At 43.4% G+C, this 13,142-nt stretch overlaps 1 protein-coding gene across 1 annotated transcript; it reads left to right on the top strand.

Annotated features, from left to right (window-relative positions):
- Positions 1 to 6,537: 6,537 nt before the first annotated feature.
- Positions 6,538 to 13,055, top strand: simc1 (SUMO interacting motifs containing 1). Its single transcript, XM_035763503.2, has 9 exons — positions 6,538 to 7,206; positions 7,903 to 9,429; positions 9,511 to 9,837; positions 10,016 to 10,176; positions 10,331 to 10,441; positions 10,599 to 10,730; positions 10,843 to 10,999; positions 11,850 to 11,934; positions 12,723 to 13,055. Exons 1-9 carry the CDS (start codon positions 7,063 to 7,065, stop codon positions 12,929 to 12,931), a joined length of 2,853 nt encoding a protein of 950 aa, XP_035619396.2. The 5' UTR covers positions 6,538 to 7,062; the 3' UTR covers positions 12,932 to 13,055.
- The last annotated feature ends 87 nt before the right edge of the window (positions 13,056 to 13,142 follow it).

The raw sequence follows: 13,142 nt of genomic DNA, 5'->3' as shown, positions 1-13,142 counted from the left end.
TAATGATGATAAATACAATCCACCTGTGTGTAATCAAGTCTCCGTATAAATGCACCTGCACTGTGATAGTCTCAGAGGTCCGTTAAAAGTGCAGAGAGCATCATGAAGAACATGGAACACACCAGGCAGGTCCGAGATACTGTTGTGAAGAAGTTTAAAGCCGGATTTGGATACAAAAAGATTTCCCAAGCTTTAAACATCCCAAGGAGCACTGTGCAAGCGATAATATTGAAATGGAAGGAGTATCAGACCACTGCAAATCTACCAAGAACTGGCCGTCCTTCTAAACTTTCAGCTCATACAAGGAGAAGACTGATCAGAGATGCAGCCAAGAGGCCCATGATCACTCTGGATGAACTGCAGAGATCTACAGCTGAGGTGGGAGACTCTGGCCATAGGACAACAATCAGTCGTATATTGCACAAATCTGGCCTTTATGGAAGAGTGGCAAGAAGAAAGCCATTTCTTAAAGATATCCATAAAAAGTGTTGTTTAAAGTTTGCCACAAGCCACCTGGGAGACACACCAAACATGTGGAAGAAGGTGCTCTGGTCAGATGAAAACAAAATTGAACTTTTTGGCAACAATGCAAAACGTTATGTTTGGCGTAAAAGCAACACCCTGAACACACATCCCCACTGTCAAACATGGTGGTGGCAGCATCATGGTTTGGGCCTGCTTTTCTTCAGCAGGGACAGGGAAGATGGTTAAAATTGATGGGAAGATGGATGGAGCCAAATACAGGACCATTCTGGAAGAAAACGTGGTCCTTCTGTAGCTCAGTTGGTAGAGCATGGCGCTTGTAACGCCAGGGTAGTGGGTTTGATTCCCGGGACCACCCATACGTAGAATGTATGCACACATGACTGTAAGTCGCTTTGGATAAAAGCGTCTGCTAAATGGCATAAAAAAAATATATATATATAAAAATTTTAAAAAACCTGATGGAGTCTGCAAAAGACCTGAGACTGGGACGGAGATTTGTCTTCCAACAAGACAATGATCCAAAACATAAAGCAAAATCTACAATGGAATGGTTCAAAAATAAACATATCCAGGTGTTAGAATGGGCAAGTCAAAGTCCAGACCTGAATCAAATCGAGAATCTGTGGAAAGAACTGAAAACTGCTGTTCACAAATGCTCTCCATCCAACCTCACTGAGCTCAAGCTGTTTTGCAAGGAGGAATGGGAAAAAATGTCAGTCTCTCGATGTGCAAAACTGATAGAGACATACCCCAAGCGACTTACAGCTGTAATCGCAGCAAAAGGTGGCGCTATAAAGTATTAACTTAAGGGGGCTGAATAATTTTGCAGTTTTTGATGTTAAAAAAGTTTGAAATATCCAATAAATGTCGTTCCACTTCATGATTGTGTCCCACTTTTTGTTGATTCTTCACAAAAAAATACAGTTTTATATCTTTATGTTTGAAGCCTGAAATGTGGCAAAAGGTCGCAAAGTTCAAGGGGGCCGAATACTTTCGCAAGGCACTGTAGATGTTGCTGTGTAGATTATCTGATATCTGATGATGATTCCTCTTTCAACAATATTTGGAAGTGTGTTCTGATGATTGATGTCAAGGTCATGCTGAAAGAAATATACGGAGTATTGATACAAAACAAATGTCTTTAGTTGCCTATAATCAAATCGCCTTACAATGGGTTAGGATTTTCTCCTTCTGGAGAAAACAGACTAAGGTTGTACCAGTGGTTGGAAGCTTAATTTCCAACACTACATAGGCTGTGTAGCCCCTGACGCAGGCAATATATACAGGACAGTTCCCCTGTTGTATATCACCTTGGAAACCTGGAAATGTGAATATTCTAATTTTATTTTTTATGCCATTTGTTATCACACTGAATCAATGGCTTAGTGCACACTCTACATCCTGTGATGTAACATCTCAGTATAATATTGTCATGTTAACACAGAAGCACTAGCACTGTTAACATTCTCAAATTGCATTTTTGTTCCCCTCCCTTAGTTTTATAATTTCACTGTGATACAAACAACTGCCCCAGTGTGCTTTTGGACCATGCAGACGCCTGGTAGGCTGTTTGGCAGTTTCAGACTGCTGGATTTGGACTGCACAGACAGCACTGTGCTTGCGGACAGGTTGTGTGAAGGCAAAGCTTTTGAAAGGCTGGCTTAGGATCAGCACTTGTCTAAACATCGGACTGTTACATGGTTACTTCATGGATATCAGTCTGAAAGAAGTTGCTGTAAAAAAGACACAATAGTCTCTACAAGCTATAATGTTGAATAAAATTATATTTAAACCTATTTTATTGGTTTTCTCTGCTGTTGGTCCTTTAGGCGGTAGAAGGTGGAGATAGGGTATCCACAGGAAAGTGTTGTTTCCCTGACTTTTTGCAGAGTCGGTAGGTTCGGTTGCTTGTATTTTCCATATCCTGAAGCATTTCCTGTGATGCACAATATGTAAACAATAGCCGAATGTTGTCGAATAAAGCCTGTTACCTTGCAATGACATTTTCCAGCTGATTGATTTGGACAATGTTTAGTTTGTGCTTCGGTTAAACTGGGCCAGTGTTGACATATTGTGCAAGTCGCATGTTAATTGCATCAGCATTGAAAATACAAACCAGAAATACAAACCGATATACAGACCAGTGTACTGAAAGTCGGGTTAATAAGATTACTCTGTGGATATTTTGTCTCAGATTACCTCATACCACAGGAGGCTGCTGAGGGGAGGACGGCTCATAGTAATGGCTGGAAAGGAGTAAATGGAATGATATCAAACACATGGAAATCTTGTGTTTGATGTGTTCAATACCATTCCATTTATTTATTTTCCAGACATTTTTATGAGCCCATCCACCCGAATTAAGGTGCCACCGGCCACAGGTGCCTCCCACATAAGGACAAAATCTGTAGTCTTTTTGTCCCATTTGAAAATACACTACCGTTCAAAAGTTTGGGGTCAATTAGAAATGTCCTTGTTTTTGAAAGAAGCATATTTTTTTGTCCATTAAAATAACATCTAATTGATCAGAAATACAGTGTAGACAATGTTAATGTTGTAAATGACTATTGTAGTTGGAAACGGCTGATTTTTAATGGAATATCTACATAGTCGTACAGAGGCCCGTTATCAGCAACCATCACTCCTGTGTTCCAATGGCACATTGTGTCAATTAATCCGAGTTTATTCTTTTAAAATGCTAATTGATCATTAGAAAACCATTTTGCAATTATGTTAACACAGCTGAAAACTGTTGTTCTGATTAAATAAGCAATAAAACTGGCCTTCTTGAGACAAGTTGAGGATCGAGAGCATCAGCATTTGTGGGTTCGATTTCAAACTCAAAATGGCTAGAAACAAAGAACTTTCTTCTGAAACTCGTCAGTCTTTTCTTGTTCTGAGAAATGAAGGCTATTCCACGCCAGAAATTCCCAAGAAACTGAAGATCTCGTACAGCGCTGTGTACTACTCCCTTCACAGAACACTGCAAACTGACTCTTACCAGAATAGAAAGAGTGGGAGGCCCCGGTGCACAACTGAGCAAGAAGATAAGTACATTAGAATGTCTAGTTTGAGAAACAGAAGCCCTCAACTGGCAGCTTCATTAAATAGTAACTGCAAAACACCAGTCTCAAAGTCAACAGTGAAGAGGCAACACTGGGATGCTGGCCTTCTAGGCAGAGTAGCAAAGAAAAAGCCATTAAAAATATATATATATATTAAGATGGGCAAAATAACAGACACTGGACAGAGGACACTGCCGTCCTGTGGGTTGTCACTGGCCTTGGCCTAACACATCTAAGGCTGAAACCAATAATGAATGTTTCACTAAGATCCTAAAGAGCTCTACAGTACTATTAGGCCTATGAGATTAATTATATGGCAGACGTGGTGTTTCTGTGTGTTAATGTATACTGAATGTGAACCCTTTGGAAATACCTGGATTTCTGCAAACATTGGTCATTAAAATTTGATCTTCATCTAGGTCACAACAATAGACAAACAGTCAGCTTAAACTAATAACAAACAATTATACATGTTCATGTCTTTATTGAACACACCGTGTAAACATTCACAGTGCAGGGTGGGAAAAGTATGTGAACCCTTGGATGTAATAACTGGTTGACCCTCTTTTGGCAGCAATAACCTCAACCAAACATTTTCTGTAGTTGCGGATCAGACCTGCACAACAGTCAGAAGGAATTTTGGACCAGTCCTCTTTCCAAAACTGTTTTAGTTTAAAAAAATGTTCTTTGGATGTCTGGTGTGAACTGCTCGAGGTCATGCCACAGCATCTCAAATCAGGTTGAGTTCAGGACTCTGACTGGGTCACTCCAGAAGGGATATTTTCTTTTATTGTTGATTTACTTCTGTGTTTTGGTTCGTTGTCCTGTTGCATCATTCAACTTCTGTTGAGCTTCAATTGGTGGACAGAGCCTTACATTCTCCTGCAAAATGTCTTGATAATTTTGGGAATTAATTTTCCCATCAGTGATAGCAAGCTGTCCAGGCCCTGAGTCAACAAATCAGCCCCAAACCATGATGCTCCCTCCACCATACTTTACAGTTGGGTTGAGATTTTGATGTTGGTGTGCTGTGCCTTTTTTTCCTCCACACAGTGTTGTGTGTTCCTTCCAAACAACTCAACTGTAGTTTCATCTGTCCACAGAATATTTTGCCAGTAGCGCTGTGGAACATCCAGGTGCACTTTTGCAAGTTTCAGACGTGCAGTAATGTTTTTTTTTTACCACAGTGGCTTCTTCCGTGGTGTCCTCCCATGAACACCATTCTTGTTTAGTGTTTCACGTATCGTAGACTCGTCAACATAGATATTAGCGTGTTCCAGAGATTTCTGTAAATCTTTAGCTGACACTCTAGGATTCTTCTTAACCTCATTGAGAATTCTGCACTCTTGCAGTCATCTTTGCAGGACGGCCACTCCTAGGCAGAGTAGCAACAGTGCTGAACTTTCTCCAATTATATACAATTTGTCTTACCATGGACTGATGAACATCAAGGCTTTTAGAGATACTTTTGTAAACCTTTCTAGCTTTATGCAAGTCAACAATTCTTAATCTTAGGTCTTCTGAGCTCTCTTTTGTTCAAGGCATGGTTCACATCAGGCAATGCTTCTTGTGAATAACAACCTCGCATTTTGTGAGTGTTTTTTATAGGGCAAGGCTGCTCTAACGACTGTCTCCAATCTCGTCTCATTGATTGGACTCAAGGTTAGCTGACTCCTGACTCCAATTAGCTTTTGGAGAAGTCATTAGCCTAGGGGTTAACATACTTTTTCCAAACTACATTGTGAATGTTTAAATTATGTATTCAATATAGACAAGAAAAACACAATAATTTGTGTGTTATTAGTTTAAGCACACTATGTTTGTCTATTGTTGTGACTTGGATGAAGATCAGATCAAATTTGATGACCAATTTATGCAGAAATCCAGGTATTTCCAAAGGGTTCACATACTTTTTCTTGCCACTGTATGTGTAGGTGGATGTGTTTTTTTGTGTTTTTTACTTTTGTCACCAAACCTTTCCCTTGTACTAGACTGGTGGGGGTCGGGAGAGAGTTGAGTTATTGACTAGACTGCTGGGGGTCGGGAGAGAGTTGACTAGACTGTTGGGGTTTGGGCGTGCAGGTGGCATCGGGCTGGCTGGGCGGTCTGGCTGAAATGTGATATAAAGGATGTCTTGATAAAGATGTTAAGTCTTTGTACTTTGTGTTTTAAAGAGTCGTTCATTTGTTAGGCTATTGGTTAAAGGTGCAACTCAATATTGATAAATGAATTATCTTTTATCTAGTTCAGTCTTATCAATCACTTAAACATATTTAATAATGATCTCTTACATAGCTTGATGACTGTGGGCATTTCTGCTTACTTTTTGTTATTCTAAATAGAGACGGCTAGAAGGGCCATGCGTCATATTATATAGATTGTGTAGAAATGCAGGAAATTAGTTTTGGATGCCAAAACAAATTCTGGAGGAAGAATCAAAGACCCCCGCACCAGGTTACCAGGTCACAGCTAATTACAGCTGTTTCCCCCCTCTGGCACAGTGTGGTTTGTGGCCCAAGGCATTGAAGGTCACTGATAATTGGGATCTTTTATAATGTTCGTCAGGGGCCGTCAAGTGTCAGAAGTAAATCCCAGGGACCAGGGAGGAGAGGGCAGTGCTTCACATGTCACAATGTTTTGTTTTCAGTGGAATACCTCTTATAGTTTCCATAACCCTGGAGTCACAGTAACTGCACAGCTGTCTCATACACACACGTCTCATACACACACACACATTTACATAACTGGCCTTTACATAACATAATTTGTGGTGCATTATATATATTTTTTAAACATAGTATTGCAGGGAATTTCCCCACACAAACATGCATTACAGAAAAATTCTGTCCTGTGGCCGGGCACAGAATATGTATGGTCTCCTCTTTGCGATCCTTCTACTTTACTAGTTCATGACCATCCCTCGTTAAATAAAAATACAATAAAATACAAATTCTTGACCTGCATCTCCCTCTACTGGTAGGTGTAGGGTCAGTTGAACTGCGGTAGATCTTCCTCCAGTATGACCCAGCTCAAAACAAGGAAATGGAAAATGTAGCTAGCTAGATGCGGTTTCAATCACTGTTACACTTTGTAATTAGAATTGTCTAGTTATGGTAAAGAAACTTGAGTAGGCGTGACATCTCTGTTATTTAGAAACTGATATGATCAAAATAATTTTAATAAGTAACGTACACAGCGCAGCGGCAGGTGTCACAAACGGAAGAAGTCCATGTAACGTTAGCTAAAGTATCGCGTGACCGCAAAAACGAAAAAGTTTGCTGATTTGCTTTGTTCTGTGGCTGCTTGATAAATGTTGTGAGTCATTTTGGATGATCTCTTTATTTACGGGATCGATTTCATGAAATGGATAGAATTTGCTCGCTGTATTTTAGTTACGTTAGATAGCTATCGTACCATCAGACTCATGAGTGCTTCCCGCTGGTTCGCTGGCTAACTAGCTAGCTAAGTGCTAGCTAAATGGCTAGCTAATTTGAGAAGTTCAAAGTTAGAGATGGATGATATAATTTCGCTCAGCTCCGGGAGCGGAGAGGACTCGGATGTTGAAGTTGTTGGTGTTTACAGTGATACCGAGAACAAGACCGAAGCAATACCATTTATCAGAGGAGGATGGGTCAATCTGGCTGCCTACACACCGGTAAGTGTTCCCCATGAAGTTGCAAGGGCTACCCGTACATCAACAGAAGAGGTATGTTTGGCATGTGTGAAAATACAAGAGTAGGTAACTTGCAGGCCCAAATGATGTAGTAGTTCAGAAAAAGTTGTTGGCATTGACAGCTAGCTAATTATCTGTAGGTTAATGTAACGCAAAACCAGCTGAGGGCGTGGCGCGTGCCGCAAACTGGCGATACTGTAGACTGACGGTCATTGGTTGGTCCACTTCACTCACCAACTCAGCGGCAGTTTGGCATTTTCTGAACTTGTTGACCCGACCTAACTTTTCTTATCAACATTTTTAAAACGATAGCTAACGTTAAATTGTTGTCGAAGATATTCAATGTGGTGTAGCCATTTAACCAAGTTTACCTGGTAATAGTTTGAGAGTAGACCAAATCGTGTTCCAGCCAGCTAGCTAGCTAACGTTAGATAGTTAGCCGTTATAACGTAACGACGTGACTGTCCAAAAACACACCTGGTCAGGCCAGGGTTAATGTTTTTTGTTGTTGATGATATTGAGAATATTAAATAATTGCGTCTGCAGTCGATGGCATATATATTCAGCAACCTGAGATCAGTCAATGCATACACTTAAAGTATATTTCATTTATGTTGATGTTTACCTCATAGAACTAGAATGAGATTCTATTTACTGTGGTTCACCTGTCTCTTTCAGTTTGTGATTGACATTACTGGTCGGAGGTGGGCACTACCACCACCAAGGAGGCGCAGGAGGAGGGACCCAGGTGGGCCTGTAGAAGTGGTGGACTTGATTGACAACAACCTCTCGGATCACTCAGATCCAGGGCCAGTGAGTCCACTACCTCAGGGAGAGAAAAAGACTGAGGGACTTTCAAAACACAAAGGACCACATACCAAAAGTCCAGATTCTCTGTCCTGCTCCCCAACTGAACAAGAGTTGGAGAACAAAGCTGTTTTAAAAGCAGAAGAAAGTGACATCCTTGAGTCCAATCAGAGTTCTCTCAGGGATTCATCTTCAACTCGAACACCAGATGTCAAGAACGCTGTGAAATGCTCAGATGTAGACATTCCAAAATGTCCTGTCAAATCACCAAGTGTGCCTAAATCTGAACCGCCAGCAGGGAAGGCAAAAGCCTCAGGGTCTTCCTCTTACCAGATAACTTGGGAGTCACAACAGTGCTTGGGTATAACTTCTCAACCACTGTGTGAAGGGAAAGAAGAGCCAGAATGCCTCAAGGCCAAGACCCAAACCTCAACCATTCCAAATGAAGCTCTGACTAGCTGCACTGGAAAAGTAGAAAAGCATGCATTGGAAGAGCAAGTGTCTATGTTTACAACGGACAAACCTCTTCTGACAGAGGAAAGGGAAGAACCAGGGTCTCCACAATCATTACTCTATGCTACTCTCTCCCTCTCCCCCCAAAGCCTAGACAGCCCCTATTACGTCCCTGATGATATAGACTCAGACCCTTTCAGGTTCTCAGAGGATTGGGGTGTACATGAAACTCAGCACAACGACACCTGTTATTCCCCTACACACATCCCCTTTGAAAGCTCTCTCTCTCCACCTCTACCTGATGATCAGACAGTGTGTCTCAACCAGAGTGACCCAGACAACTACCCCACCAGTACACACAGTCTTAAACAGGATCCAGTCTACCCCTATTGCTCTCCTACCAATGGCACAGGATCAGTGCTGTTGGAGGAAATAAATCAACTTCAGGCCTTAAACTGCACCATATTCAGTCCCTGCTCTCCTTCCATAGAACCAGACCAACAGGCTCCCCAGAATTCCCAGCTAACCACCGGCTCCAACTCTCCTGGCTCCTGCATGGGAGGAACTCATAGCAATAATGAGAGCCAGCCCAACCGGACCCCCAGCCCTACGTCCACAGTCATCCTAGCTGGGGAGTCCCCAGACTGGCCTGTGGATGAGACTGAGGCAGACCTGGTTATGGATAGCCCCCTGTACATGTGTAGTAGTATCCCTAGTGACCCTCCCATGTCGCTGCGGTCTGAGGACATGGATGTGGAGGCAGGGCCCAGATCTCCTGAGGCCAGCCAGCCTGGTTTCGGGGCTGAGGGCTTGATGACTACTGCATGGAGGGATGGCAATGGTGGAGAGAATGACATGGAGGTCAGCAGAGAGGACAGGCGCTATGTGTGTCCAATCCAGCTCAGGAAACTGAGGCAGCTGATGGCTGGACCAGTTCAGCACCTGGTAAGTAGGAGAGACATTTTCCCCACATTTTCCTGTGGTTTCTCTCACTCTTCTGTTGTTTCTCTCTCACTCCCTCTCCAGGAGGATGAGGAAGAGGAGGATGATGGTTTTGGTGACCCAGAGCCTCTGTGCAGACAGAGCTTGAGCCTGGTGTACAGCACCATGGAGGAGAACTACCCAGAGGGCACCCTGCAGCTGCTGTCTGACCTGCTGCAGCCCCGCTTCTTCCCCCCCATCGACATCACCACCCACCTCCTCAGAGGCATCCTGCTGGACCCCCAGTGTCCCGACTTTCTCTGTCTGGAGGCCTATACTCTCCTCATGAGGACCCAGAGGCACAATCACACTGATCAGACCACTATTCCATGGGACTGGGAGCTGTTGACGTCAGTCATGGCTGCTGAACAGGTAATGACAGTGACAGGCCTCTCTCAGCACCTTAACAATTGATTTTGATTATACACCCAGTTTTTATTAGAGCAGTGAGGGAAGCAATGTTTCCACAAGCATCAGGTTTACAGGGGTATTATGCTTTTACTAGGATAGTTGATCTGACCACCTTCCTGTCAATTCTCCTCTTCCTTAGAGCCGTGGCAGGAGGCTCTGCTGTGAGGTGGTGCGTATGCTGCTGCAGTACGTCGTCCAGACCATGGAGGATGACTTCCGGGTCAAACTTTCCTTCCGTGATCTCCACCATTCCATCGCCAAGGCAACCCTGTCATGTGATGTACGGTTCACCCAGGTCAGGTGAGCATTGTGTGTCCAGGAGAATAAAAAATATATATATATATATTTGTCTTGATCAGTTCCTGAGAAGAGAGACAGGTGTGCATTTTGTTGAGGTTTGTATGACAATTTTATTAGTGTTTAATTATTTTCTACATCTTCTCCCTCCCATCAGAGATGTTATCAATTGGCTCTTTGCTGCTATTGTGAAATCAACAGGGGACAAAGACAACATGTCTGCTGACATTGAGTTGAAAACACAGAAGGAAAAAGATGAACATCTAAAGTGAGTTAAAAATGACAACATTCCATACTACTTGATTGTTTTGAGATTGGACATATAGCACCCCACCTTTCATATCAGGTCAGTTTGAAGGATTCAGAATAGAAACAGATTACACACAGCCAATGCGTGTGTGTGACATGTGCCTTGTGTGTGTCAGAATGGTGTTCCTCCTCCAGAAGATGCTGTCCTTTGCCTTGGAGGTGGACCGCTCCCCGGCTCTCAACTCCAGCAAACTCTCTGGGGAACTCTTCCACACGCTCATCAGCACTGTCTGTCTGAGACAACACAGGTCAGGGTTTGAGGATGGAGGGGATGTTGAGATGAATCGACGCGTCAAGAGGACGATGCTTGCTGTGTAGTGACAGACAGCATCAACGCTTCACCTCTCCTTTCTTGCCTAGGATGCTGATGCTGGAGACCCTGGAGAGCAGACTACTGAGGTGTAAGCTGATAGAGCACCTGCTGCACCATGCAAGTCCACAGAAGACCCCTCTGCCCATGTCTCTGAGTCTGCTGCTACACTTCCTACACAACGCCACCCTCCCACCTGACCCTACGGTGAGTACTAGTACTGTACAACGCCACCCTCCCACCTGACCCTACGGTGAGTACTAGTACTGCACAACGCCACCCTCCCACCTGACCCTACGGTGAGTACTAGTACTGCACAACGCCACCCTCCCACCTGACCCTACGGTGAGGTACACAACGCCACCCTCCCACCTGTACGGTGAGTACTGTACTACACAACGCCACCCTCCCACCTGACCCTACACCACCCTCCCACCTGACCCTACGGTGAGTACTAGTACACAACGCCACCCTCCCACCTGACCCTACGGTGAGTCTGTACTACACAACGCCACCCTCCCACCTGACCCTACGGTGAGTACTAGTACTGCACAACGCCACCCTCCCACCTGACCCTACGGTGAGTACTAGTACTGCACAACGCCACCCTCCCACCTGACCCTACGGTGAGTACTAGTACTGCACAACGCCACCCTCCCACCTGACCCTACGGTGAGTACTAGTACTGCACAACGCCACCCTCCCACCTGACCCTACGGTGAGTACTAGTACTGCACAACGCCACCCTCCCACCTGACTCTAAGGTGAGTACTAGTACTGCACAACGCCACCCTCCCACCTGACCCTACGGTGAGTACTAGTACTACACAACGCCACCCTCCCACCTGACCCTACGGTGAGTACTAGTACTGCACAACGCCACCCTCCCACCTGACTCTAAGGTGAGTACAAGCACTAGATTTTGAATTGATGTAGGAAGTCACGTTCATTTCTATGGCATCTCAAGAAACAGTACACGGACCAATTTCTTTACTAAAATATTAAGAGAAGTCAAAGGTATGTAGCATAGGCTCAGTCCGTCTCTGTTGTTCTTCAGGATGGAGCTGAGAGCTGGAGGAAGTGGGAGGAGTTGGTCCAACTACTATGGATGTTGTTGCTGAGCTATGAGGAAGTGATGAAAGGTGGGTCAATGAACGATTCACCCATCAAAACGAGCATTCCTGAACCGTTTATTTAACTTTTAAGTTGGTCACAGCCTCTTTCGGCTTTCCCCTTAGTTTTGTCCTCCTAACCCAGGGGTTTCCAAACTTTTTTGACCCACAACCCCATTTTGATATTTCAAGAATGTGCAACCCCACCAAGCACTTTTTAAATTTTTTATTGGGTCTGACAGTCTTACAAAATCAGTCTGAAGTACTTTTGACAGTATTTCAGTGTAACGGAAGTATGGTTTGAAGTAAATGAAATGTATCTGAAAGGTTTTGGGAAGTTCAGAAGATCACCAGGCAATCATTGTATATGATCTTCTGTGTAGAAAATAACACTAATATATATATATATATATATATATATATATATATATATATATATATATATATATATATATTTATTTATTATTATTATTATTTTTTCCCCCAGTCTGATTTTGTGCTGAATCTTGTCCACTCTGTTCTAATAAGACTTGTGGGCATTGCAGAGGGAAATGGAAGACACGTTTTTCCTGAGAGTCTTATCTTTCAGTGATGGTCATAATATTTTGTTGCTTAAACCGTTAAAAGATAGAGCCACATTTTGTAGGAAGAAAACAGAAACCGCTCTGTTTATTACAACCACATCTAATGGCTAGTTAGACAACCTGATTCTATAAACCAAGCATGGTTTCTCTCGCAAACCTATTTTCAAATCAGACGACCCTTAGTTTGGGAAATCATGTCCTGACCCATTTGCACTTTGACCCCTTAACCTCCAGGTCACCTGCGCTCTGCGGTCACCGAGCGAGGGGGCTACGGTCGCGCTCCAATCCAGACAGTGAATGATTCTTTGTCACGGTTGGCAGTCCAGGAGGCTATAGAGGCCATCCTGTCCAGAGCCCAGGCTGACCTGGGCCAAGACCTGCCTCCACACGTCCACGAGTCCCTCACCTACCTGCAGGATCATCTGCTGGCCTCCTCTCATTGACGATAAGCTCAGCGCTTCGGTTCAAGCGGCTGTTGAATGATTTCTATTTATTTTTGTAATGATTCATTCAGTTTTCTAATCTTTCCCCCAATTAATTGTTTTAAATAAATATTTATTTTTTTAACTAATTGTCTTATCTGTTTGCTATTGATGTAATAGTGGTGGGACCTGTGTAGACAGTCTGACTGCATCCAATTCTCTTTTTCCCACA

Source organism: Oncorhynchus keta, chromosome 30, assembly GCF_023373465.1.
Source record: "Oncorhynchus keta strain PuntledgeMale-10-30-2019 chromosome 30, Oket_V2, whole genome shotgun sequence".
Taxonomy (NCBI): Eukaryota; Metazoa; Chordata; class Actinopteri; order Salmoniformes; family Salmonidae; genus Oncorhynchus; species Oncorhynchus keta.
Note: the sequence above shows the minus strand (reverse complement) of the source record. Positions and strands in the feature narration are given on the sequence as shown.

Excerpts from the sequence above, each read along its gene's own strand:
- simc1 (XM_035763503.2), top strand. The coding sequence starts at position 7,063 with ATGGATGATATAATTTCGCTCAGCTCCGGGAGCGGAGAGGACTCGGAT. Across the intron at positions 7,207-7,902 it reads ATCTGGCTGCCTACACACCG|TTTGTGATTGACATTACTGG; the intron begins GTAAGTGTTCCC and ends TGTCTCTTTCAG. Across the intron at positions 10,442-10,598 it reads GAAAAAGATGAACATCTAAA|AATGGTGTTCCTCCTCCAGA; the intron begins GTGAGTTAAAAA and ends TGTGTGTGTCAG.